Source organism: Periophthalmus magnuspinnatus, chromosome 5 (genome assembly GCF_009829125.3).
Source record: "Periophthalmus magnuspinnatus isolate fPerMag1 chromosome 5, fPerMag1.2.pri, whole genome shotgun sequence".
Taxonomy (NCBI): Eukaryota; Metazoa; Chordata; class Actinopteri; order Gobiiformes; family Gobiidae; genus Periophthalmus; species Periophthalmus magnuspinnatus.
In genome coordinates, this window is record NC_047130.1 from 20671363 (window position 1) to 20697845 (window position 26483).

Consider the following 26483-nt stretch of genomic DNA (forward strand, 5'->3'; position numbering starts at 1 on the left):
GATTTGGTCAAATGCCTCCAGTAAAGATATTTGGAGATGTGCAAAAGGCTTGAAGAGCCCTATATAAGACTCCTTGCAGGTAAAGGGAGAAGTGTATTTGCTCTGTTGCTTGATTTTTGATATATCTTACTCTAAAAGACTCATTCCCATTGTATTAAGGTTCTGTTTCCCCTAACTTACTTGAAAACAAATCTGAGTAAATGCCACTCTAACCAAAGAAGGACCTATCAAATAAAGTTATATATTTATGGTAATACAACAAATATTAGCATAATACATTTTTTGAGCTGTTATTTGAGGCATAAACAAAATGGATAAGATGAACCGTAGAGGACGGTAAATCTCCACAGTCATGAGCCCTCAGTCCTGCAGGGAGCGCTTACGTTCTTGTTGCGTTTGTGCTGTGTTTGCATCGTAGAGGAAGCGTGCACATTGTAAACACTGGGATATGGCTGAGGAGGAACACGACATAAACGACAACATGGGCAATCAGCTGCAGCTCGTGCCAGGTAAAAAGCCACGAAACTATCAATTATTAATGTATTCCTCAACATTCAATACATTTCATATTTACAATAACCTCAAAATAGCGAGTCCAAAGACAACACCAGGCCATTGCACGCAGATTCACAACACATTTAGCTTACATTAACTCTAGCTACTCCTTCATTTTACTTTCATTTTTGCTCAGACGGGTAACTCTAGTGATATTACATTTATTCTTCAACATTTAAGGTATCTCACAAAAACTGTTAGCTTAATATGGCTAATTTATTGTGAAAAAGGCCATTGCACGCAGATTCCCAACACATTTAGCTTACTTTAACACAAGCTAGTTGTTAATTTTACAATCTTTTTTGCTCCGACAGGTAACGCAAGCGATATTTAAAGTATTCTTCGACATTCATTGCATTACATGTGGACTATTTGTTCAGTATGGTTGATATAATGATAAAAAAATAGGCCAATGTACGCGTATTCTCAACACATCTAGCTTACATTAACCCAGGTTACTCCTTCATTTTACTTTTACTTTTGCACAAATAAGTTCATTTATCAAGTGATAACTACTATACTATATTAAACAGTTATATTTTCTGCCTACAATGCTATGTCATAACAGATGATTTATACTGTCAAATATAAGATTTTCAAAAATTTAGCTCAAAGACGTCATCTCCTTCGTTTTGCCTTTGCTTTTCCAAGAAAATCTAGATCACACATATAGTTTTATTTTGGGTAATGTATATATTTATCCATTTTGTGTGCAATGGCAGACAATGATGAAGAGGAGGAGGATGAAGATGAAATGGCGACAGAAGACAGGGACAGCGAGGACCCAGAGAAGCCAAGTATTATCACGTTTGACCCGAGCCTGCCCACTTCACACGCCGTAAGTCATGACCCCTTTACTATATATAGCCTCAATAATGTGACCAGTGGAGACAAGTCAGCAAAAACGAAGGAAATGACAAAAATATAATTAGTGATTTGATCACTGTAGAAAGTAAATAGGCAGTTTATTGCATTGTAATTAGCTGCTGTGATTACATATCAATTCAATACATTTTTGTAAAGCCCAGAATCACAACAGCAGTCTTCCCGTAAGGTTTAATAAGATCATTGATTTAACCAACAGAAAGGTAGGAAATCAAACAGTGAAACAGATATTGGTTAATAATAGACAAGCAGATTAACCAACATTCATAGAAAACAAGCAAAACGATAACTCCCAGAGCATCTGTTCTTAGACCCTCCTTCTTGGCAAGGAAAAACATCCATTTGCAGATAAAGTTCAAATCTGTAGGGCCAGAGCTCACTCATGACTAAGGGATAGAGGGGGGCTCATGTCATACAAGATCAGGTAGGGGTCATCCAGCCAGGTGAAGGAAGGGGAGAATCCGGGTCCACAGGATCAGGACATAGGAGGGGCATTCAGGGTCCAATCATCACCGGGTGGTCAGCAGCCAGGCATTTGAAACAGTTGCAATTGGGAGTGAGACAGGGAACAATTTGTGAACAGCAATGAACATACTCCAGGTGAAATGAATAATGAATGTTGTTATCACAGAAATTAGTAGGAAACAGAGGATAGTGCTCAGGTTACCATACTTCTCTCAGTATAGATGTTCAGCAGCTTAGCTAAAACTGAGGGTTTTATTTCTGCTCATAACTGGCCTGGCCATAAGCTAAAGAGGGACGTTTAAACCTAGTCTTAAATGTAGAGACTGTGGTGCCCTCTTTAACATGGGCAGGAAGCTGATTCCATAACACAGGAGCTTGGTAAGTGAAAGCTCTCCCTCCTACTGTGATTTTAGACACTCTAGGAACAACAATTATTCCAGCATTTTGAGAGACTTTAAGTAGTGCAGTTTCTGTGATGTGGTGAGGTCTGAATCCTGATTGAAAAACTTCAAATAAGTTATTAGCCTGTAGGTGGCGACAAAGCTGTTTAACCACAACCCTTTCAAAGCATTTTGAGACAAAGGGAAGATTAGAGATTATGACCTTAATATTTTGTTTGGGTTTAATGTCATTGATGCACAATTTTCAGTTTCGGGTTCAGTTTCATTTTGCCATTGTTTATGTTTCCTAATTTAAGTTCAACAAACCTTAATCTTAAAATATTTTTGTCTTATTTAGGTCAATACCTTGCCTTATCTATTAATTAATTAATATTAATTAATTATTTATTTTTGTATAATAATTAATAGTGTTTTGAAGATATGCCAAATTCAACTCTCAAGTATGTAGTCTGTTATTATGTGAAAAAGTATGTGGGCTATTTGTGAATTAATTTGACAATTCTTTCACAGTTTGTGCAGTACTTGTCCATCAACTTAGACAGACATGCCTAAGCACTCTTGATGCATTGCAAAAATATAATGTGATAATTGCTATTTTGTTCAGTGGCTATGGTTGCATGTGCACTCAAAATTGGTTGTTGGTGTTGTGTAATTATTGAAATGACAAAGTAAACAGCAAAATCTGGTGTGAGTAATCTGATTTCCTTCTCACGATGGTCCCTCAGGTTACTCACATGTGATAAAATTTTGGTGTGTTTGTAAATATAGCCAGTGTCACCCTCCCTTACAATACAAATACATTTCTGTTACTAGTACTTGGGCTCAGACATGGAGGAGTTCACTGGTCGGACGGTTCATGATGACGACAGTTGCCAGACGATCCCGGTCCTGCCTCATGCAGCGCTGATGCTTGTCCCAGGACAGACCCTCCCCCTGCAGTTGTTCAGGCCTCAAGAGGTCAGCATGATGCGCTCCATCATCCAGAAGGATCGCACCTTTGCGGTAATCGCAAACAGGTCAGAAATAAACCATGAACTTAGTTTTTTAATTCCCAGTGACATACCATACACATTAATATTATTATAATTATATCACATATTTGACAGATCCTCTAAAAATATTTATATTATTTAATATTTTCACATTGAAATTGAGAGAAAACAAATTCTCTACTGAATTTAAAGGTGCACTGTGTAATTTTTTGGTGGATGGTTTGCCATCTGTTTGTCTTCATGGAGAAGTTATTTCTTGGTCAGAGATTGTATATAGTATTGTTTTAAAGTGATCTATATTGTATTTATTCAGTTTCTGGTGTTTATAAAGTTAACAAAAGGGCAATGAAATACGTGCATTCTTACTGTGAGTGGACTCACCACTCCACAGATCTGACCTGTAACCTGGCCCCATGATGCCGTCTCCTGTTTGTCTGTTATAGATGGATACGTTTATTTCCATACCGTGGAACATTTCGAACAAAGGAAAACATCTCTATAGAAACCAGGACTAAGCCATATTTAAACCAGGACTAAACCATGACTTAACCAGAACTAACACAGATTAGATGGGCCAAGGATGGATCATTTGCCTGATTACTGTCACAATCAATCAAACAATCAATCCAACTTTATTTATAGATCCCTTTACAACACTCAAGGTGACCAAAGTGCTTTCCAATAAAACCAACACAATATAAGAACATTCAAAACATTAAACAATGAAATAAAAACAAATTGTACAACGTGTCACTGCATTACTAAGTGTTAAAGTTGAACAGGCCTGAAATATAATATTTGTCTCGTCTGCAGTGATGGAGGTGAACCGGAGGCAACGTTTGGGACGACAGCAGAGATCTACGCGTACAGAGAGGAGCAGGAGTATGGCATCGAGACCGTCAAAGTCAAAGCCATCGGACGACAGAGATTCAAGGTCCATGAGATACGTACTCAGGCAGACGGGTGAGGAACTGGATTTAATATGTAACATAAAATTGTATTTTTTATAATTTATTTATCTTTATTGAGACGAAAGCCAGATAAGAGTACCAGACTTTTCTCATAGCTCCCTGTTCAGACAAAACAAACAAAATAACAATTGCAATATACAGTGTGAGAACATGTTTACCTACCGAGCATTTGTGTGTCTCAAATACATGTTTCCTTTTTTACCTTGAGACATTTGAAACTGACAATTGCCCTGAAAATTCAACTCAAAATAAAAATAAAAAAATTGACAAGTTCTTAAACTTTTATCATCTGCATTACCTGGGTGTGCAGCTAGGTGGCATGCGCACACTTCTGTTTTAAACTTTTTTGACACATGAACAATGTCACTTTATGTTCTTGTTTGTACCTAGAAGATGGGTTAAACCAGTTCAAGTAGGGCTGTGTGAAATGGCAATAAAGAATATTGACCATCAACAAAACATGGCTTAAACTGACTCAATTCAAAATATGTGGCTAGTTTTACCAAAACATGATGCAAGTATGAGTATTGTGGCTTCAAAAATAACTGAAGTGAAAAACCTGTTATGAAGCTGCACAATCCCGTCCACCAAATAAAATTTCCATTCATTTTTTCTATAGACTAAAAATTCAATATTAAAAGTTCAAAGGCATCGTAGAACGCAGCTATGTGGTAGCTGATGTCCAGAATGTGATTGTTTTAAGTCCAAAAAGCATATTTAAAACATAAAATTTGTTGAAATGTTTTAATAACTTGTGGTCATTAATTACCACATAGCTGATTAGCCCTGAGCTGAGTTTTTCAGAAAGTCTATTGGAAAAATGAATGAAAAATGTACTTCCAGAACCAGGAGGCGAGCGGTCACGGTTGAGCTTTGTTTATCAATGACAGTTTGAAGTTATAGAAGCCACTTTACTGGATTAAAATTGTATTCATTGCACAGCCTTAAGTCAAAGTAATTTCAGTTATAGTTCTATTCTTGAAATCCTATTTGGTACTTTAATAATAACAACATCTTACATATGGTCTTTTTAATGTGAAGTTATGTATTGACCTAGGGTTCAGCAGGGTTCTTTCAATCCTTTTCCTGTGACAGCTGGAGTCACGTAATGTATCAGAGCCTCCTATTTCCTCTATTACCTTGAGAACATTGAGCTTTGGCCCATAAAACGCACAGCTGATAAAGACGTATTTCTCCCACTCTCAAGTCGCTCTTGCATAATACATGTGAATTACTCGCCATTATCCGGTTGACCTTGTGGTGTCACTGTGGCGTTTGTGGTATTAGTTTTCATATAATAAACTATGTGGATAGGCTAGGCTCACTAACCACATATAGACTTCATATTAATTTGTGCTTTTAGGAATGAGTCCATCAAAGGGGCCACTCATGAGTTTTGGTTTGGAGATGTGCTGAGGCGGGGTATGGATTATTGCTGGGTTTCTTCTTGTAACGTTATAGCATGTTAAGCCATGCTATAAGCCATGTTTAAAGAGGTAACATTGTTATGTCAGCAAAAACATACCTGGAGTTGTGTTTTGTTTCATTCACACACATTTGAGTAACCCTTTATTATTAGTCTGTCTACATCTCCAAAGCTCAAAATGCTCTGTTCCACCTTGTGATGTCATGAAGTCATAGTTAACAGCTCCTTTTACCTATTGTTCAGTAGAGATTGGAAATTCCAGGGCTGAAATTATCAAAATGATTCTAGTGAAGGTGTATGGGGTCTAAAAGCACAGTGGAGCACTTCCCATATTACCACATGACGTCACAAGGTGGAGTGTTTTCAGTTTGTGTTTTAAAGTAAATGAAACAAAACAAAAGTCCATGTATGTTTCTAATAAGGAAACAACATTGTAATATAGATCAGAAAGTTGCGTAATATGTGCCCTTTAATACGGGTGATGACATCTAAAATTAATGTTGTTAAATTTAAGTCTGAAGAATTATGGCAAAAGAGATCTAATTGAATTTTTTCTTACGATCATTGCAATTAGAATTAGATTTGCGATTTATGTTTTAAGTGTTGGATTCTGTTCAAAGTTCACATTTTAAACATGTCCAGAAGCATGACTGAAAATCAGACCCAATCTGAGCTTCTAAATAAATCCCATACATTTCAGAACGTTCATGTAGAGGTATGAACTGCAGAGTTGGCAGTTGTTTTTTTTTTGATAATAAGATTTAGTTGTTTACAAAATACTTGAATGATTGTAGATTTTACTATTTTGGGATCTATTTCTATTCAATTGGAATTAATCTTGCAGCCTTAGTTAAATGCAGTGTTATAATACAGTGAGTTCTTGGGTCTATCGTCAATAGTAGAACTCATCAGGTTAAACCATAGACTGTATAAAGAAGTGGACTAAGGAAGTGTGCTGTTTGTTTAGCCGGGAGTGTTCACTTAGCAACACTATCAATCAAAGCTGCTAATGCTAGCTGGTGCAACTGTGGGGATGAAGGCACATCATTTATCTGTTATTAATGTTTATATTTTGATTTAGGGACACAATAGTCAAATAAAAACACCAGGATCAAGTAGACGTTAATAGGAACATTTTAAGAGCAAAATGACGAGCCTGACAGCAGCAGTTACAGAGAGAGGGGTGATAGTTTTTCAATATAAAGTGAATTGGAGCCACAGTCAATGGAGCCGGAAGCACACCCATGATCACTTCCTATTTGGAACACAGTGGCTAGCAGGTTAGCTATGTCCATTTATATATACAGTCTATACAAAAGGAAAATTTCCAAATGTTTAACCCATATTAAATACAATGTTATCAATAGGGAAAACTTGAAAACCACCAATAAGGCGACATATAAATTGCACTCAAATTGAAATGACCCTTGTCTAATATACCACTTTCATTTTTTTATTTTTTATTTTGAAAAATGTGCAGATGGAAGCACTTTGTGTATTTGCGTTTGAAGGATGTCTGTTCTTTTCCCTCGACTGAATTTCACAAAAAGTTTCATTTCACGGTTGCTGTGGGGACACTTCGACCAATCAGGTTGAAGTATTCACCTGAATGTTCCACCTCGATCACTTGGAGCGGAAGCCGTTCCAGATTGATAATGTGTAGACCTAAAAATGAGATTCCAGTGCTGCTGCCAAGTTATTAAAACTACCATTTCTGTGGGGTCCAAAGGTACTTTAAAAGCCCTGAATAATAATAGTAATAATACTGTTTTTTTTTAGATTAGAATGATATGCAGAAGTGGGGATGATGGGGGGATTTTTAACTAGCAGACACATTGTTCAGGCGGAGAACTTTTTATGATCCCCTCAGATTTACAAACAGCCTGTCACAGCCTTGATAACATTAAACCGAAGCACTGTTGTTTAATCTGCTCCTCGTCTGTGCAATACAACCTCTCTGTGGTTCTTAAACAGAGGTTCAGGGCAGTGGGCACCTTCTTTTTTAAAAATTTTTTTACGTCAGTTCATTTTTTTTTTTTTTTTTTGGAGCAAGAACTCTTTTGCTTGGGCTATGATATAAAATATCCAGTCATGACCTCTGATGATATGTTATTTTGATTATATACACTATATAGCTATCACTATGGATCTCGAGGTCAAATGGATAAGAAATATTTGAACTAAGAGTTAAGAAATTGTGACTAAGAGGTCTGCATACCAGTACCCATCTCATACACCAGCCTATATGACAAAGTACAAAGTAGGTAAAACACTGTAAGTAAAGATTACCATAACAACACATATACTGTCTCAACCCACTTTTCCTGTTGGTCATGCTCTGAGTGAGTGCAGATTTACATCACATTAATACTAAAACAGGCACCTGGGAAGTTCAGAATGTATTTTTTATACAGAGGGAAATCAGTCTAGTCCCCACAGTCTCCTTTCCATCCCGAGCCAGAACCAAACATGTGTGATCATGCAAACACATTTTTTATTTATTTCAGTGAAGGATCCCATACCATTTTGAATAAAATTATATTTCCCTCACCTCAGATTAACAGAGTTTAATGCTTCACTTATTAATTCTGTAGAAATCCACGATGTTTTTCAGCCCCCTCTGACATTTTTTCCCTTCATTTTTTTGAGTGTTTCATTTCACATTTGTATTTTTTATATTTTGTGTTTTAGGATCAGACAGGCCAAAGTCCAGATCCTCCCAGAGCGAATCCTGCCCGACCCATTATCGTGTGTGCAGCTCACGGCTCTGTCAAGGCTCCACCCGCACCCCTCCTCCAGACCCCCGAACCAGAGCTGTAGGGAGGCACAGAGATGGTGGAGCAACTATCAACAGGTCTGACATATGGAGATGGAAGAGATTCACCTTACCATTATACACTGCAAAAAGGGAATTAGGTTAAATGACTTGAATTTAGCTGGACCTAGATTAATATGATTCATAACATGTCTGACTGGTTTAAACAGTATTTTGTTCAAGTCAAGTATTGCGTATGTGTACAATGTTTTCACCCCATTGATAAATAAGTTGAATTACCGGTAATGAGAAATACTTGACTTGCAAATAGTCCAATAATCAAGGTGGATGAAGCTATACTATACTATACTATACTATACTATACTATACTATACTATACTATACTATACTATACTATACTATACTATACTATACTATACTATACTATACTATACTATACTATACTATACTATACTATACTATACTAAGCTCTACTGTGTAACAAAAATAGCAAAAATATAGACTCAAATAAAAGCTTTTTTATTTTTGATGTAGAAAATGTAGAAAAACATGTTGTGAGTTGGCTTGCCTCTCCCCAAACCTGACTGTCATGGCCTGGAGGAGGGCTTCCTATCCTGCTTGTTTCTATGGAAATGTTGATCCTTTGGGTGTAATATTACACAAAATGGCAAAAACCTTCCTGTCTCTGTGGAGAATGTTCTGAATTATTGTTTTAACTGTCTGTCTCCATGGAATCAGGCAGGTTATGTAGCATTGCTTTAATGAATCTGAATTTGACAAAATTACTCATATTAATTTTAAAGCCGTACCATGTACCTTTTTTAGTGCCAGACACACCACTTGTTTGACTCCCTGGAGGTAGAAAGTTAAAGTCATACAATGGCACTTTTTACATGCCAAAGCAAAAACACTGCCAGGAAGACAAGATTACAAGTCAGGTCTGTGGCAAGGCAAGCCCACTTTTAAAGTACATATTTAGTGCACTAATAGCACCTATAGTGAAATAATATATACTTTTATTTTTTGACTATTTACTGTCTGAAATGTTACACAGTGGAGCTTTAATTAATCCAGATGTGCTGTGCCTCATGCATACACTTATCTGTGTAAACTGATCGTTGTTTGGTGATCTCATGACAGAAGAAGTTCAACTGTGCCCGAGTGACATCGTGGCCACCCTGGGTCTACGCTCTGTACGATGCTGTGAGTACTGTCCAGCACGTTCAAACGTAAACACTATGTATGACCAATGTAAACCGCCGTATCTGTGTTTGGCTGAGCAGGAGACGCTCATGAACAGAGTCAAGAAACAGCTCCACGAATGGGACGAGAACCTGAAGGACGACTCACTCCCCTCCAACGCCATAGGTTAGAGATACAATTGCACAAATGAGAAGTAGTGATTTTGGTAGACCTTTTCAAATGTATATTTACTACTTACCATGTTATGTCCAATTTAATAATAATGCATTAGTCTTAAAGGTCCTATATTACCCAAAATTGACTCTTCTGAGCTTTTAGGCATGTTATAATGTTGCTACCTCATCAAAAACATACCTGGAGTTGTGTTTTGTTTTATTCACACGTTTGGGTAACTCTTTAGTAGTCTATTTACATCTCCAAAGTTTAAAATGCTCTGTTGCACCTAGTCATGTCGGGAAGCGGTATTTTTGGGTTGGTAATTCCAGGTTGAAATCATCCAAATGATTCTTGTGAAGATGTATGGCGTTTAAAAACACAGTGGCGCACTTCCTATATCACCATACGACATCACAAGGTGGAACAGAGTGTTTTCTGTTTGAGAGAAGAACTCAGCCTGAATATACAGGATTCGTGTGTTCAACATGTGTGAATGAAACAAAACACAACTCCAGGTCTGTTTGTGATGAGAAAACAACGTTGTAACATAGATCAGAAAATAGTGTGATTTGGGCCCTTTAAGCATCACTTTTCCGGATGCTTTACAGTTTTGTGCATTATTCATTCACTCTATATTCACACACCGTATTCATACTGTGCAATGTGAGTGAAGTGTTTTGCCTAAAGACACAACAACTATTTGCCACTGCTGCCTCAATTGACATCTGTTATTCCCAGTTGTCTCCCATCCAAGTACTTAGCAGGCCTGACTGTGATATGAACACATGGTAATCTTGATATGCTATGGTAATATGGAAATTTGAGTCAGGCATTTCTCTGAACAGTCGACACAACATTTCTAAGTATGTTTTTGACAAGGAAACAACTTTGTATCAGGGTTAAATGCTCAAAATTGGCATTAGATAGGGGTTAATTCAATTCAATCAAGTTGTGAAGCGTATTGATTCAGTTGTTTTTGATATTATATTTGGCCATACTGTACTCTATAGTTTTATTACTATTTTGATTACTTTGACCTAGGCCCTGATCCCTGTCTTCCTTGGATAATGATCCACCGAATCCTGTCCCATTAATGATAGATGGATCATTATTGGAGACTTGAGTGATTTTTCGTGTTTGTTTCTTTGTCATTTCCAGTTTAAATATATTTGACCACTCTTTCCTCTCTCAGATTTCTCATACCGGGTGGCAGCCTGTCTCCCCATTGACGACGCTCTGAGACTGCAGCTGCTCAAAATTGGCAGCGCCATCCAGAGGCTGAGGTGTGAACTGGACATTATGGACCGGGTAAGGACTGTAGTATCACAGGGTGGGCAAAATTAAAAGACATTTGTATCTTAAAGTGCGTCTAAACAAGAGACTATATAAGGAAATGGATCAAGGGAGTGTAATGTTACCCTTAGTGTTCGACTCCAGCCAACTGAAGCTCATCGAGGCTAGCAGTTATGGGGCGAATTTGGAGCCGAGTTCCATATTTGGAATTCCGACTACTAGTATCATAGCAACCAAAAATGTTACGTAGTACACCATTAATACTCCTGAACCTCTTCTTTGGGAAAACATCTAGTTGTTTTTGTTGTTTTTTTTAAATGTAGTTCAAAGTAGTTCAACCCTCGGAGGTAGACTGTAGCCACTCCAGTAGCAAAAGTCCTGAAGCATTGATCAGCTGCTCTTGGCTCCTGCTTGGCACTAACATCCATATTAGCATAACACAAACACTTGAGCAGCCTGGTCTGTGTCTGCTCTGTTTGCTTGGATCATTCAGGTTTTATTTTACCAACAGAGCAGCAGAGAGAGGGCCGTGCTGCTGAGGTCTGAACAAAAATGTATTTATATCCACAAGATGAATGGGAAATTTATTTAAACACTTTTAAGCACTCCTTCCAGGCCAAACAAAAACAAAAATATATCATTAAAGTAAATATAGACCAAAAACGATAATATTGAAACCAAACCATAAAGCAGAATTATCCCCCAAAAAGTATTCTTAATGTACACTATTAAATATATAAAATATGAACTGCAAAAAATAAAGGAATGAAATAAATCAGAATGCAACACTTACGTTTTGATTTTTTTTAATTTAACCTTTATTTAACCAGGAACGTCCCATTGAGATTAAAAACCTCTTTTTCAAGGGAGTCCTGGCCAAGAGGCAGCACATTTCAAAAGAAGTACATACAAACAAACAATGTTAAAATTGCATAGATCATGAAAAACAGTTGCACATTATTGAGGCAGTCTGTAAGGCTTTGAGTTTAGTTTTAAAAACATTTAAGGACAACAGTTCAGTCAATTTCCAGTCTTTCAAGCATTTAAGATTTGTCCTGGTGGGAAGATTGACTAACTGGGTAAGATTAATAGAATCGCAAAATACTTTAAATTCACCAGAAGTTGCATTTAGCCAGTCCCAGTTCAAATCTCCAGCCATTAGTAGTTCAGTGTAATTTAATTTAACTAAAAGGTGCTTTAATAAAGATAATGCCTCTTTTGAAGCAGATGGGGGCCTGTAACACCCAACAATAGTTATAGGAAGAGTATTAGCAATTTCTACATTCAAGGCCAAAAACTTCATTTGTTTGTATATCGATTGGGACAAAACAATAGAGGCATTAAATCTTGATTTGACATAAATAGCTACGCTGCTTACTTTTTTAGGTCTGTCAGTGCGATAGACATTGTACCCAAATATGTTAATGTCTTCATTAGTAATAGATTTAGTTTCAGAAATTATAACAACATCCGCATCTGTAGATTTAACCCAAATTCTGACCATCTTCGGTTGTAAGCTGCGCACATTAAGATGAATATATTTGACACCAGACAATGTTTTAAAATCAGAAGGAGTCTGGGAATATTGCAGCTCAGGGCCAGGATTTGGTTGCACATTTCCTGACAAAAGTAAAAGCAAGACAATCAACAGTCTCTGTTTCACATTTTATTTTGATTCAATACTATGATATGTTGAAGCCAAACTGAGATCTCTATTGAATGAACAAGTGAGATAATTATACAAAGCCAGAATAGACTGAAGTTTAGGTAGGTCTCTGGGCAAAACAGGTTAATGTCATGATCCAACTGAATTGGTAACTGCTCTGGTTTTTGCAACGCTATAGAGCATGTGCCTTTGCCAGAAATGCCTTGCAGATCAAGATAATTTTCAGAAGTTTCCTTGCTATGTGTCCATAAACAATTGCTTATCCAATGGTCCGAAAGGACCAAGAGGCATATAAGAACAGTAAATAATGCCATCATCCACAATTTTAGCACTGAGTTTGTGTCTATAATGAGTCATAGAAGTTCATAATTCAGCCTTTTACAGCTCAAATCTCATACAAAGTAGTACAAAGAAAAATTCCTCACAATAAATACTGACCTCGAAAAATTATTGTTGCTCCAATCATGTACTAAACAACAAGTCGATAATATAGGAATTATCGTGACAAGCCTATTTCACAATATGACATTAAACATACCTTATCTCAATCTCAAACAAGCAGGTGATTACACCAAACCAAGTTACAGGTCAGAGCTGTGGAAACGAAACACCTGTAGCTGAATAAATGTAATATAATTAAGTTTCCATAATACCATACTGTGGAACATTACAGGTAAAGCAATAGCATCCATATTTCCATGGAGGCAAGCAGGTGGCAGATCCCCCGTTTAAAATGCATCCACCTGTATAGGACAAATGAGCCTAATGAAATAGACACATCCTCCACATAGCACCAGTACATCAGCACTGTTGACAGGACTGACCGTCACTGCCAGCTGTGCACAGTGGTATAGTTTAGCTGCCACATCTCAATATGATACTTTGCAGCTGATGATATCAACATTCCCTTGGGAGGTGAAACTAACCAGAGGCACTGCTGTGTTCAGAGCTCTGTGACTCAAGTTAGATGTCAATTTGAGCTTTTATCAAAATCTTACCATAAAGAAGTGACTTAGCTGAAATTATAACAGGTGAGCTGATTTGTGGTGTAAAACAAATCCTTCTCAGGTAACGTTACAGTCACAAGCTAGCTAGCATTAGCAAACAGGTTTTCCGGTTTGTCACTCTCACCTTTTTTGTTGAAAATCAAACACCTAAACATGAACGTTTGTGTTGATCACAGGCTCCTGAAAATGTGCTGATTACCTTTTTCTTGAGTTTTTAAACTATCCTAAAACTTTATTTGTAAGAGGGATGTGTGCATTATGTCACCATGGTAACGGCTGAACAGTTACCAATTACCATACCCCCGTGGCATGATGTCAATGCAAAGTATCAATAATTGTCCCATAATTGCCCCCTCAATATTTATAGAATGTGTTGTATGTTTTATGTAATCATTCTTCCTCTTTTTCAGTGCACCTCGCTTTGCTGCAAACAGTGCCAGGACACAGAAATTACCACAAAAAATGAAATCTTCAGGTAAGAATACAAACATTCAATTATTTTATTTCTGAAATGAAAGTATTAACTAAAATTATGTGCCAACAACATTGATAATAGTTTTTTTCCATAATCCCAAAGTTATAATCAAGCATCTACAAAGATTAGCCTTGTTATAAAATCATATTAAGTCCGTGTTACAGAAGGACCATTATGCAATGCAATTTCTAACCATCTGCGTCCTAAGAAGACTGTCACTTTGAATTCTCTTCACTATTAAAGTAAGTGGTTGTGGCAGCAATAATATTTAATAATTTCATATTAAAATTTCTAACTTAAATCCCAGGATGAAGAAAAACATATTTTTGGACAGAAAAGTGACATTTTGGACTAATTGAGAATCTGTGCACTAATGAAAAATGTTCCAAGCTTTTAAATATTCATGCATATTCTATTAGGGACAAAAATAGACTGCAGATCAGATGAGTACGTGCAGGTTCAGAGCCACCAAATCAAAGGTGCACTGTTTAACTTTTCTGGTGGAGGATCTGCTATCTGCTTGTCTCCATGTAGATATTATTGCTTTCCCTGGAATGTTTCACAGAATGGCATTAACCCTGTTGTAATGATCTGTTATCTGGTCTGATGTTGACACGTTTTGTTGTTCTTCTAACTGTTTATGTGTTGTTATAAATGCTTTTGTGTGTGACACTTGGTTGCTATGTCAACAAGTTGATGTGAAGGTTCTGTTGGTCAGTTTCCGGTCTGTTTTGGAGACTGGCTCTAGCGAGTTGAGACGGCTGTTGTTTTGCTCTTGTTTTGGCGTGGGTTACAGCCTAGTGTAGCCCTTGTGTTCAGAAAATAAACAACCAGGAGAAATTTGGTGTATATCCTTACACCAAGCCAAGTTACAGATCAGATCTGTGGTGAAACAACCTTCTCACCGTAAGAATTTGTGTTTTTGAAGGTATTTTTTAAGCCTGAAATAAATTTTTTAATCATGAAATTTTTTAATCATGAAATAAATGTAAGATAGATACCTTTAATGCCATACTGTGGAACATTTTGCTCAGAATGGGGTTTTTTTTAATTATTATGATACAAACTACTTAAATCCGACTGTATAATGTGAAGTTATGTAAAATATAATTTTTGATGACAAACTCCTACACAGTTTAATAGTTTAACTAAGCAGGAAGATTATTATTTGTGCAATGTCAATAAAGCCAGTGGGTTGTCATAGTAAAAGTCACAAAAACAAACTAACTGTAGATTTTTATTGCTCGATACTGGTCATGGAGTGATCAGATATTTAGTAAAACCGCTTTACATTTACATTCAAATGAAGCATTGTAGTAAAAACATAATCAAAAGTCTTACATTATAATTTAGTTTGCTAATGTTTTGCAACATTGTCTCTCTGCAGTTTGTCGTTGTGCGGTCCGATGGCGGCGTACGTCAATCCTCACGGTTATGTCCATGAAACTCTGACTGTTTACAAAGCCAATAACCTGGGGCTGGTCGGAAGGCCCTCTACACTGCACAGCTGGTTCCCAGGGTAAGAAACACACTATACACTACATCTATGTTCTGAATGTACTATTTACAACTACAGAAAGAACGGGCTATCAAAATAGTGTTTAATGATAGAAAACTATAAATGTAAATCAGGACTAGTTTGATCCCGGTTTACTTGGTCTTGGTTTTGTCCTGTTCTAGTTCTGGTCTAGTCCAAGTTTGTTTTTGATTTAAACCTAGATTAACTCTAATTTAGATGCAGAATACACAAACTACCTGCACTTATGTGCGGGGTGACTCTAGCTCACTTGGTATAGTGTTTTGATCCGAAGGTTGGCAGTTTGAATCCCGCTCATTGGCTGAGCGGTCAGATCCACTGACCTACAGGTTGGCGGCAGGCTGTCGTTGTGTCCTTTGGCAAGACACTTAACCCACCTCACTCCCAGTGTCTGCGTACCTTGGTGTATGAATGTGTGTGTGAATGGGCGAGTGGTTCCTTGATGTAAAGCCCTTTGAGTGCCTTGAAGTTGGAAAACTGCTATATAAAATGTAACCATTTACCATGTGATAGTGCAGATTAGATGGCCTATGAATATTAGTCCTCATCAGCCATAGTTTTTTAGGGACTGCTTTTAGTCCAGGATGGCCATGGGACTTGGTTAAGTGCTGGGTTAGATTTGACTTATGTAATGTGATGTAACAAATGGGAAGCCCTGTCTCCCATTGAAGATCTAAATGCTGGAACTGAACCAGGACTTAACCCAGAATAACATGGACTAAACCAGATTTTAAAAAAACTGAACCAGACTAAGAATTATTAGCACCTGGTGTGCTATCACATGCGTCATACTGGAGATTAAATAGATAATCCAGGTAATGTCTAGTCCTTTTTTTTTTTTTTTTCGGGTTGTCTTTGGTTTGGTTGTCATAGGTTTGGTTTTGGTTCAGGCCTGGTTCCATCCTTGTTCAGTCCTGGTTCAGATCTGGTTTATTCTTGTCTAAATGGTAGCATCTTGTCTGGCCTTTCACTGGTTTCTTAAGTGCATTCTTCCTGCTTAGAGTAAACAGATCATAAACTCTTTAAGGGCTTATTTTGATTATATTTTATTCATGACGTCGTTCTCTCTTAAATCCGAGGCGTCTGTGAAGTGTCATTTTGAGTTATGTCCCCATGATGGTGCAGCCGTCTGGGGCCACTGTTGCTGTGGTAATTCTGAAAAAGCAGCAGGGGACTGAGAACTGCTCAGACTCAGTTAATATTAGCTTCAAGAACTGGACGTGAATAGAAATCTTCAAACAGTCTTACTGTTGACAAATTATTGCGTGTCAGACAGTGGTTCAGGTCAGGGGGTTCATATCTATCCATTGGTAGATTTGTTTTGCAGCACTTTTCAGGTCTGGCATCAATACTAACATATACTAACATATTCAGGTGCATTATTTAACTTTTTTCCTTTGCTACATAATTCTGTATATATTAGATAATACATTTGATGTCTTCCGAATGTAAATAAAATGTAGACAAAGAAAAAATACATTGAATGAGAAGGAGTGTCCAAATTTTTGACTGGTAGTGTAAATTAAAGCCAAGAACATGGCACTCATAGTCACACATTCAAACATTCACATTGGCTTGGCAGAATCACAAGTTAGTAAATAGTTGGGGCGGCAGTGGCTCTAGTAGAAACTGTTGTCCTTCGACAAGAAACTTCACTCACATTGCCTAGTATGAAAGTAGTGTGCGTGTGCATGTGCGTGTGCGCTGTTGGTGGTGGTTAGCGGGGGCAATTGCTCACATTGGCAGCCAGTCTACTTCAGGGCAGGTGTGGCTGCAATAGTAGCTTACTACCATCGAGTGTGGAGTGAATGAATATTGCAATGGAACACACTTCGGGTGTGTTGAAAGTCGCTCTGTAAATCCAGTGCATTATTATAAAAAACATAATGGACTGTAAAATTTCTCAAGTGCAGAAATATCGCTTTAAACCCTGGTGGAAAAGATTGCCCTGCAAGTATAGATTTAATCAGCCTTTTTTGAACCATAGTCTAGTGAATTCAGCATATTTTCTGGAAGCCATTTTCTAGACTAGTGGCTCTCAAACTTTTTAAACCAAGTACCACAACAGCAAAGATGTGGCTTGCAAAGTACAACCAGATCTAAACCAGGACTCTTCTAGGTCTAAACTAGAGCTTAACCAGGTCTAAAGCAGGACTACACCATTGCCACAGTAGCTCTAACCAACATTTTATCAAAAGGAGGGCAGTTTTCACTCCACGTACTACAAAAGAAAAAAATATGGCTTTACAAGTACCACCAGATCTTAAACTAGGGCTTAACCGGGACTTGATGAGGAAATGCCAGTGTAGTTTATTTTCATAGAACAGTATATAACTATTTGTTCCAAGATAAAATTGTCTCATGGCTTATTCAGGCAAATTTTAAACATCATCCTCACCCTTATAATAAACCAACAATATAAAATCAGATGAAATCAATAATTTCCCTCTTTTCTTCTGTTTAGTTACGCCTGGACCATCGCTCAGTGCAGGACCTGTGGCTCTCACATGGGCTGGAAGTTCACTGCTACAAAGAAAGACTTGTCTCCTCAGCGGTTTTGGGGTCTGACGCGCTCTGCCCTCTTACCCAGAATCCCACAGGGCGAAGGCGAGGAGGCCGGGGACAACTCACGACTCTTCTGTCTGTGATTACCATCCAATTGGCTCATGTTTGGTCCAAGATATAATCAACAAATCCCCAAAGTTGGGACACAAATGCAGTAATTCATGCACTGCTTGTCGCTGTCACCTCTACTGCAAAATCCATCATACAGGGCTCCTGAGTGCGACCATTTTCTTTGGGCTTCACCAGTGCATCTCACAGATCCTCATGACATCCTTTCTCCCTTTTCCTCCTCCGCTCTCCTCATTATAAATGTGGATTAAATAATATTACTGTTTTAATTGACAATTTAACAAAAAAGCATTAAATTACTCCCCTCTGACCCTCTGATGAAGCCAGTTGGAGTTTAGGCTGATTTACACAGAGCCAAATGCACTACAGAGATTGTAAGTTTGGCTTTTTTCATTAATTTGTGAATGAGACACAGTATTTACCTTTAAAGAGAAGCCCCAACCCTGCGGATCCTTCAAACTGTTGAGTTATTTAAATGAAGCTGCCATCGTGTGAGATGAAAAAGAAAATAAATCTAGATGCAGATTCAAAGTCAAAGATCAACTATTGAAATTAGAAGGAAGAGGTCTCACTTTGCCCATTCTGTAGCAAACTGTAAAGATCCTTCAAAGCACAGACCTCTCACTCTGACTAGTTTTGAAGCCAATATTTATTTTATAGGTTCTTGGTTTTTTTTTGTTGTTTTTTTTTTATTAAACTTAGGCTTCAAAAAAGTAAAGTACTTTAGTAGTACTTTAAAAAGTAAAGGTAAATTATTTGATCAAATAAACAACTTTGAATAGATAAAACTAGTCGTTATTGGAATATTATTTCTTTTACACTCCACACTTATTACAGAAAACAAATAGAGAATTAATTGCATATCTGGGTAAAAGTAAGTAATCAAGTTCTTTATTCAGCCCTTATTGTTGAAGCAATTTAAGGACAATATATTTCCATGGCTTAAATAAGCGACAGGCTTTTGGTGCACCCAAATGAAAACCTTATGCACACTGGTACACCCAACTCAAATCATAAATCTGGAGCCCTGTCAGTCTGGAGCCCTGTCATATTAAGGAAAGGTTAAAGGTTGTTTAAATGGCAAATATAAAGTGATTTGCTTTGATCATGGAGGAGGACTGCGACAGAAATGGCCCCATTGCAATTAAAGCAACACCGCGTAACTTTCTGGAGGTGGCATGTCACCTGTATGATCCCATTGAAATGGAAAGTTACATCCATACTGCAAAACACTCTCCATGGAGATAGACATGTTTTATGCCCTACTATGGAATATTAGCAAGTACAAAATTTCCATGGAGACATGCAGGCAGCCAAATAAGAGTCAGGTTTGTGGAGATGCAAGCCTCTTCGCAACAAGGATGCTTTTCAGTTCAATAAAAACATCCAAAATGAAAAAAGCATGCATTTATTTGTTGGCTAAAATGTTATGCAGTGGGGCTTTAAGCAAAGAAACTACACATGCCATGGCTACAAGTTTAATGATGTTTCTGCTTTAACCAAGGAGCAAATTATTCAACTGATGCTGTTTATGGAAAAGGGGACATGGTTTTACAAACTGGCCTTAAAATATTGAAGACAGCTTTGGTTGTTTTGTTAATATCAGCCATGTTGCTAATGTCTGCTACAACGACACACTGAGATTACATTAAGACCATTTAAGAATCAAGAATCCAAGTAATCAGACTAAGGTATGTTCAAATTAGCCTGAAATTACAATATTGGTGAAGCTTCAACTTCTAACTTAAATATAGTTTATCTTAACTTGTGTGCAACCAGGCTTTCTTAAGGGTTTGTGAGGTCCGTAAAGAGAGTCTGTGTAATCCCTCAGTTGTCCAGGTCTGATCCATAGCAAAAGACGAAGTTTAAAACTGTCAATGGAGAAATCATTGTAAATCGCTCATCCGAGCTGCTGCTTCTTCTGTAAAGAGAGAAATTGCATCTATCCTTCTAATATGTAAAATACTGTCACTCAAAATTCAAAGTTCATCCCATTTTCTTTGGTTTGATGGAGAAATGGACTGCAGCCTGTTGAACCAAGAGTGTATATTCAGAGTGTAAAATTGTATTTTTATAAGTGAAAGATATTACCAAATGCTTAGCCATATGAGGAGTACACTGGTCAGTTCTGTATGAACAAAATGTAGGTTGGAGAAAAACAAAAGTTGTCTTGACAGGATGCAACCACAGTGCTATGTCTTGGTCTCTGTATAGTTTTAAAGGCCAAGCTTGTTTGCGCCACGGTAAACACTGGGAGTTGGTTTATTTTTGGTCCCAGTATGTGCCTATGTTTTTTTGTTTTGGAGTTGACAGAAGGAAGTAGAAATTTGAATATATTGTCTTATTTAAACAGTTTTGGTTTGTCTATTTTATCCCAAGATGGTGTTGTGTTGGCATAGCATTTAGCATCAGTCAGTACATTGCTCTCCATAATATTGTCACCAATGATGCAATATGTAGTGATATGGTAACATTTAGTTTTGTTCTGGAGACTTTCTGACCAAAATAGGTTTCCACATATATTTTTCAGAACCATCTTTTTGACATTTGGAACCATTTTCAATACTCGAATACAGTTAATGTTCTGGAGTTAATAAGGATGACAGTAGCTCAGTTGGTAGAGCGGTTTTGAATACCGCTCTCAACATAAAGATCATTGGTGCAGCGGTCAGATCCACTCACCCACAGGTTGGCGATGTGATTGGATGAGTGGTTCCTTGATTTAAAGTCCTTTGAGTACCTTGAAGGAGGAAAAGCACTATATAAAAATTTGACCATTTACAATAAGTCATGACTGAAATATTTATAGTTACTATCCTAGAAAATTTTTTAAATAAAATAAAATCAGAAATCTACATGTGTCAAAACTATTTTTCGATTTGATGGTCATTATTGCAAAAGGTGTCAGTGTTCCTGGAGGACACTGTATATTCACTGTTAATTTCTTGTTATCGTTGAGATTCTCATGTTGTTTTATATGTTCTTTGTTTTTGTTTTAAAGAAATGTGTAGTTTTCTCTACATCCTTCCATTCATATTCATATCTAAAATGATATTGTTTTGAGGACTTTTCCAAACATTAAGTACTGCATTAGCTGATAAAATTCAACTGAGAAGTGACTGAGTGGACTTATGGGAAATGAAAGAAACTGAATGGCTTTTTTTTTTTTTTTTTTTTCAATAATGAATCAGTCTAAGATTTCTTCATTTGCAAAACCCTTTGTTTAAATCAATATTCTGACTCATGTGGATTGAAAACAACAAATGTACAATCTCAAGTAATAAAACTGGTGTCAGTATGTGAAATTGCCTTTATATTGTTTTGGTCTTTTTTTTTGGCACAACCCACATTTATACTTATTAAAACATTTTTGGGGTTGCAGTTAGTTTGAGCCTAGACCTACACAGGCATTATAGGGTCTACACATGAAGTTAGAAAGAAACTGAAACTCTGGTACCTCGGTTCAACAGTTAAGGCTTACTTCAATACCCCTGTTCTGAAAACTGTCCCACCCCTCACTTCACACAAGCTTAATAAACATGGAAACTATCTAATGTGAGTGTTATGTTATAATATGTTATAAATATGTTTGTATCAATATCAAATATATATCAGCAGGATACCAGATCTTAAGGAGGATTAGCTTATACTTACATGTTTGAGTTGAGTCTGTGGTGATACAGAAGAAGCTGGGTCCAAAGGCAAAGCTCTGTCACCTGGAAGGAGCTTCAAGTAGAGCCACTACTCCATCAGTCAGCTGAGTGGAGCCAGCTGAGGTGGCACAGACACCAGGCATGTCTTACCAAAAGGAGGCTCTGGGGAAGACCAGGAACATGCTGGCGGAACTATGTCTCTCAGCTCGCCTGGAGGAAGTGTCTGGGGTGAGGGAAGTCTGGAACTCCGAAACTCCCTGGAGACAGTGTCTGGGGTGAGGGAAGTCTGGGAGTCCCTGCTCAGAGTGCTGCCTCCAAGACCTGGATAAGTGGAAGAAAATGGAATAAGTGATGGAGGAAACCAGATGAACTGATAATGGATTAACGACAGAGATGTTATGCAGCAGCAGAGACACAGGGGCTGAAGGGCGTGGACAACAACTCACTGCTGCTGTATCTGTCTGCTTTTCACCCACCTTCTCTCCGTATGAATTTTGGTTTGTGATTAATGGTGATGGTGCAGACTGGCAGCCTTGCTTCAGTTAGTCTACCCCAGGGCAGGTGTGGCTTCTACTGTGGAGTGAATAGATGTAGCCTTTTCATTATACACTACATAAATTCAAGGCATTATTAGGCTCGTTAAAATGAAAAAGATCAGAAGGTTCAGAAAGTAGATTAGAAGCTAGACACTTGCAAATCATGCAAATCAAATCTATCATTATTCATTCATTAGTGACACTGCATTTGCTTCACACTTAAACCTCACCTCTGCTCTGATCTGTATCCGTAATATTAGTTGTGGCCAATGAATTAACATGTTTCTTGACTCTTTCTGGGCGCTCATGAGTTTGCATATCTTATTATAATATGCACATTAGCCTCCTCGCATACAGCTACATGTGCGTGCTGTATACTAACAGTTCAACAGGGGCATTGAGCGAGCCGCATTAGAAGAAGCAACAGAGCAACAGGTTTGGTTTAATACAGACAGAAAAGTGGAGAGAACATGAGAGAGGAGCAGAGGGGGGGATTTGGAGGCAACGTGTGAACATGCAGCACGTGACAATCGGCTACTTCAAACCAGAGACATAAATTGGTCTGGGAATTGTTTGTGAGCTGCCCCTGGGTTACTTAATACATTGAATAAACTGGTGAATGAAACAGATTTAGGAAAAACTAGGACAGTGCAGGGGTCTATTTTTACTTAAAAGTGCACTACGTAACTTCTGGTGAAAAGACCACCACCTGCTTTTGACATTACACTGAGCTCCATGATGACAAGCATGTGAAACCACCAAGTTACATGTCAGAGCTGTGGAGAGGTGATCCTGTTCAAAGTAGGAATGTTTTTTTTCCTAGTAACTGAATTGAATTAATTGCAAAGTAGATATTTTTAATGCAATTCTATGGAACATTTCAGGCAAAACAAAAACATACACATGGAGATCAGCAAGTGGCATCTCCACCAGAAAATATATCTTTTAAGCAATATTTTTAACCCAGTAAGTATGACCCCAAGTCACAAAAACACATTGCTGAAGTAAATACAGGTGCCAAACGATAATATTGAAACCAAACCATAAAGCACAATTGTCTTTCAAAAACTATTCTTAATGTACAATATTGTTTTAAAAAAAAAAAACCAAAACCATGAACTGCAATAAATAAATAACAGAATGCAACACTTACATAGTTTGGATGAATCATAGAAAGGTCACATGCTCACATTTTATATAATGCTTTTACATCTTCAAAGCACTCAACGTGCCTTACCTCAATGAACCACTCACACAAATATACAAACTCACACTGATCAAGGACACAATGATAGTTTTAATAAACAATGATGTTTATGCCGAGAGCGAGATTCGAACCGTCAACCTTCAAATCTGTGGATAAACACTCTACCAACATAGAAATTCATAATTCAACACCCTATGGCTCAAATCTCATTATAGTATAGAAACATAACAAAACTTTTCCCACTAGGGCAAGGAAAAAGTACCCATAATAAATATTGACCTGCAAAAATGCTTGTTTCATCTGTCATCCACTGAACGATAAGTCAATATAGTATTGTAGCTTTCTGGTGGAAGGAAACATGCCAAATTTCTTCTGGTTGTTTATTTTCTGAACACAAGATCATCTTGCACTATAGATCATAACCCATGCAAAAACAAGAGCAAAACAACAGCAGTCTAAACTCACTAGAGCCAGTCTGCAGTAAGTGATGAATAGGACCTTCTCATCTGTCGGCATAGCAACCAAGTGTCAAATGCAAAAGCATTTACATTAGCAACAATAACAACAACATCAACATTAAACACTTACAAAACGTGTCAACTCTGAACTAAACATAAAATATCACATCATTACAGTATTTTTAGTAGTCTACAATACAAGGTTCTCTCGTCTTATCTTAGCTCTTTGCCGGAGCGCTCTCACAATGTCCCAAGAAAATTAGTGACGCAAGTTCATTATGTCTGACACAATTACAATCAATCCTTTATCTGGGAGGGGGGCTGTGCAACTCTCCACTTCCAATTTTGTCGTAATGGTTCAAAATTGAGCTAAAGTAGCTATTGATTAAATGTGTTGTGAATGAGCTCTTGTAGTAAAGTCACATGGGGATTTTTCCTTTTAAACTAAATCTAAGGAAGGGAGTGTGTTATATGAAACGCAGTGAATTACTATCTTAAATGCAGAATATATTTTTGCTAACAAGAATGACAAAAATGGTTAAGGAAAGAAATATCTTTAGTTGTTTGAAGCCAGACCACTAAGGTGAAGAATAAAGTATAAGGTAAAGATATACAATACTTTGTTATCCCTATATTTATACATCACAACAAGAACATCCCTATTTGAATCCTATCTTGTTTAACATTTCTGCGTGGAGTTTGCATGTTCCTCTTGTGCCTGGTTTGATTGTCTAAGCTGCTCTGTTCACTTTAATCAACATAAATCGAATAAATGGTACTTAAGTTCTCGTCGACTGTTTTCTAAAGTGGTACTACTACATGTTTGAGTAAAAATGTAAGGTGTACACCTAAAATCTAACTTTTCTGGTGGAGAGCTTGCCACGTATTGGGTCCATGGGAGATGCTATCGCTTTGCCTGAAATGTTCTATATACGGTATGGCGTTAAATGCATCTATCTCCATGGCAACAAGCAAGTGACACCACCACAAGTACAAGTCGGATCTGTGGAGAGATTACACCGTTCATGTTAAAAATGCATATTTGTTTAGCAATAAAAACACCTGTAATTGAATAACTGAAAAACAGATAAGTTTACTGCAATACTGTGGAACATTTCAAGCAAAACAGCAACAGCTTGGTGGTGTTAAACCTCATCACCAGAAAAGTTACAGAGAGCACCCGAGATCGGCAGATGAAAACTATCTTTAGCTAAATCTGGTGTAAAGAATCTCTTCTTTTGTGAGATTAATATGTTTTTGCATGGTCCCTGTTCAAATCAACCAATAAACTTAACTAAACCTTTAAGTAAATTTTAATCCTAGTGCAATTCAGTGTTAAGCATAATAAACAGTACATATTATAATAGCATGTAATTATAATTGTATGTATCAATTGTTCTCTGACCCTTGTTTGAATGTTCTTACGCTCTATATGGTCCTATTATGGTATAAGTGTTTATGACCTGGGCTGTGTCTGTCTTTGTTTGATCAGGACCAGAGTAAACTGTTGCAGTGACAACCCAAAACTTCAGAGCGCTATTACCTAACTGTAGCCTACTTCTCATTATTATCGTCCAAAACATACATTTACAGGGAAAAACAACAACATATTTGTTGCGGAGGTTTTCAGTGAATAAACAATTATAAATAAGTAGGTGTGTTATGCAGCTGTGTCTGGCTTCTTGTTTAATGGGAATTTCTAGTAAGTGGGAAGTATAGATAAAAGTAGGGGCTGATAATTGAAGAAAATTGTGTCGGAAAGTCATTTGTTCCCTGGCGTTTTATCATTAGGTTCAATCATCTATCCATTTTTCCTTGTTTATTTTCTTTGTGACTTGCCTGAAGCTCAGATGCGGGTGCAGGCATAAAGCTCACATTTGTAATTGTACTTTTACATCAGTAGAAACTTTATGAGACCAAAACATTATAGGTAAAATAAAATACTTTGAAAATGTGAAGTAGATTTATGGAAACATGTAGTACTGATATTTATTTATACTGGTAATTTGGTACACACCTGGACACAATAAAAAAAGAAACTTCCAAAAAAAAGTAAATGTATATATCTTGACATATGTGCTGTTTTGTAGTGTCGTGTACATGGAACATGTACAAAAAAGGCTGTTATTGTAAGATTAAGCCATGTGTTTCATGCAACTGGAGAAAGTTCAAAAAACTACAACTTTG

At 37.2% G+C, this 26483-nt stretch overlaps 1 protein-coding gene across 2 annotated transcripts; it reads left to right on the forward strand.

Moving 5' to 3' along the window:
* Nucleotides 1–346: 346 nt before the first annotated feature.
* crbn (cereblon) lies at nucleotides 347–21746 on the forward strand. Of its 2 annotated transcripts, none has more exons than XM_033966257.2 (11): nucleotides 347–509; nucleotides 1278–1393; nucleotides 3120–3322; nucleotides 4112–4261; nucleotides 8387–8549; nucleotides 9612–9674; nucleotides 9755–9839; nucleotides 11023–11138; nucleotides 14207–14271; nucleotides 15659–15790; nucleotides 18273–21746. In XM_033966257.2, the coding sequence occupies exons 1-11, from the start codon at nucleotides 449–451 to the stop codon at nucleotides 18454–18456; spliced, it is 1338 nt and encodes a 445-aa protein (XP_033822148.1). In that variant the 5' UTR covers nucleotides 347–448; the 3' UTR covers nucleotides 18457–21746. The 2 variants fall into 2 exon arrangements, with proteins under 2 accessions (XP_033822148.1, XP_055077962.1); XM_055221987.1 differs by having other exon boundaries at nucleotides 398–509; nucleotides 9615–9674; nucleotides 18273–19113.
* Nucleotides 21747–26483: the final 4737 nt, after the last annotated feature.

Coding starts and splice junctions, on each gene's coding strand:
- crbn (XM_033966257.2), top strand. CDS start 449: ATGGCTGAGGAGGAACACGACATAAACGACAACATGGGCAATCAGCTG. Junction 3,323..4,111: donor TTTGCGGTAATCGCAAACAG/GTCAGAAATAAA, acceptor TCTCGTCTGCAG/TGATGGAGGTGAACCGGAGG. Junction 11,139..14,206: donor AACTGGACATTATGGACCGG/GTAAGGACTGTA, acceptor CCTCTTTTTCAG/TGCACCTCGCTTTGCTGCAA.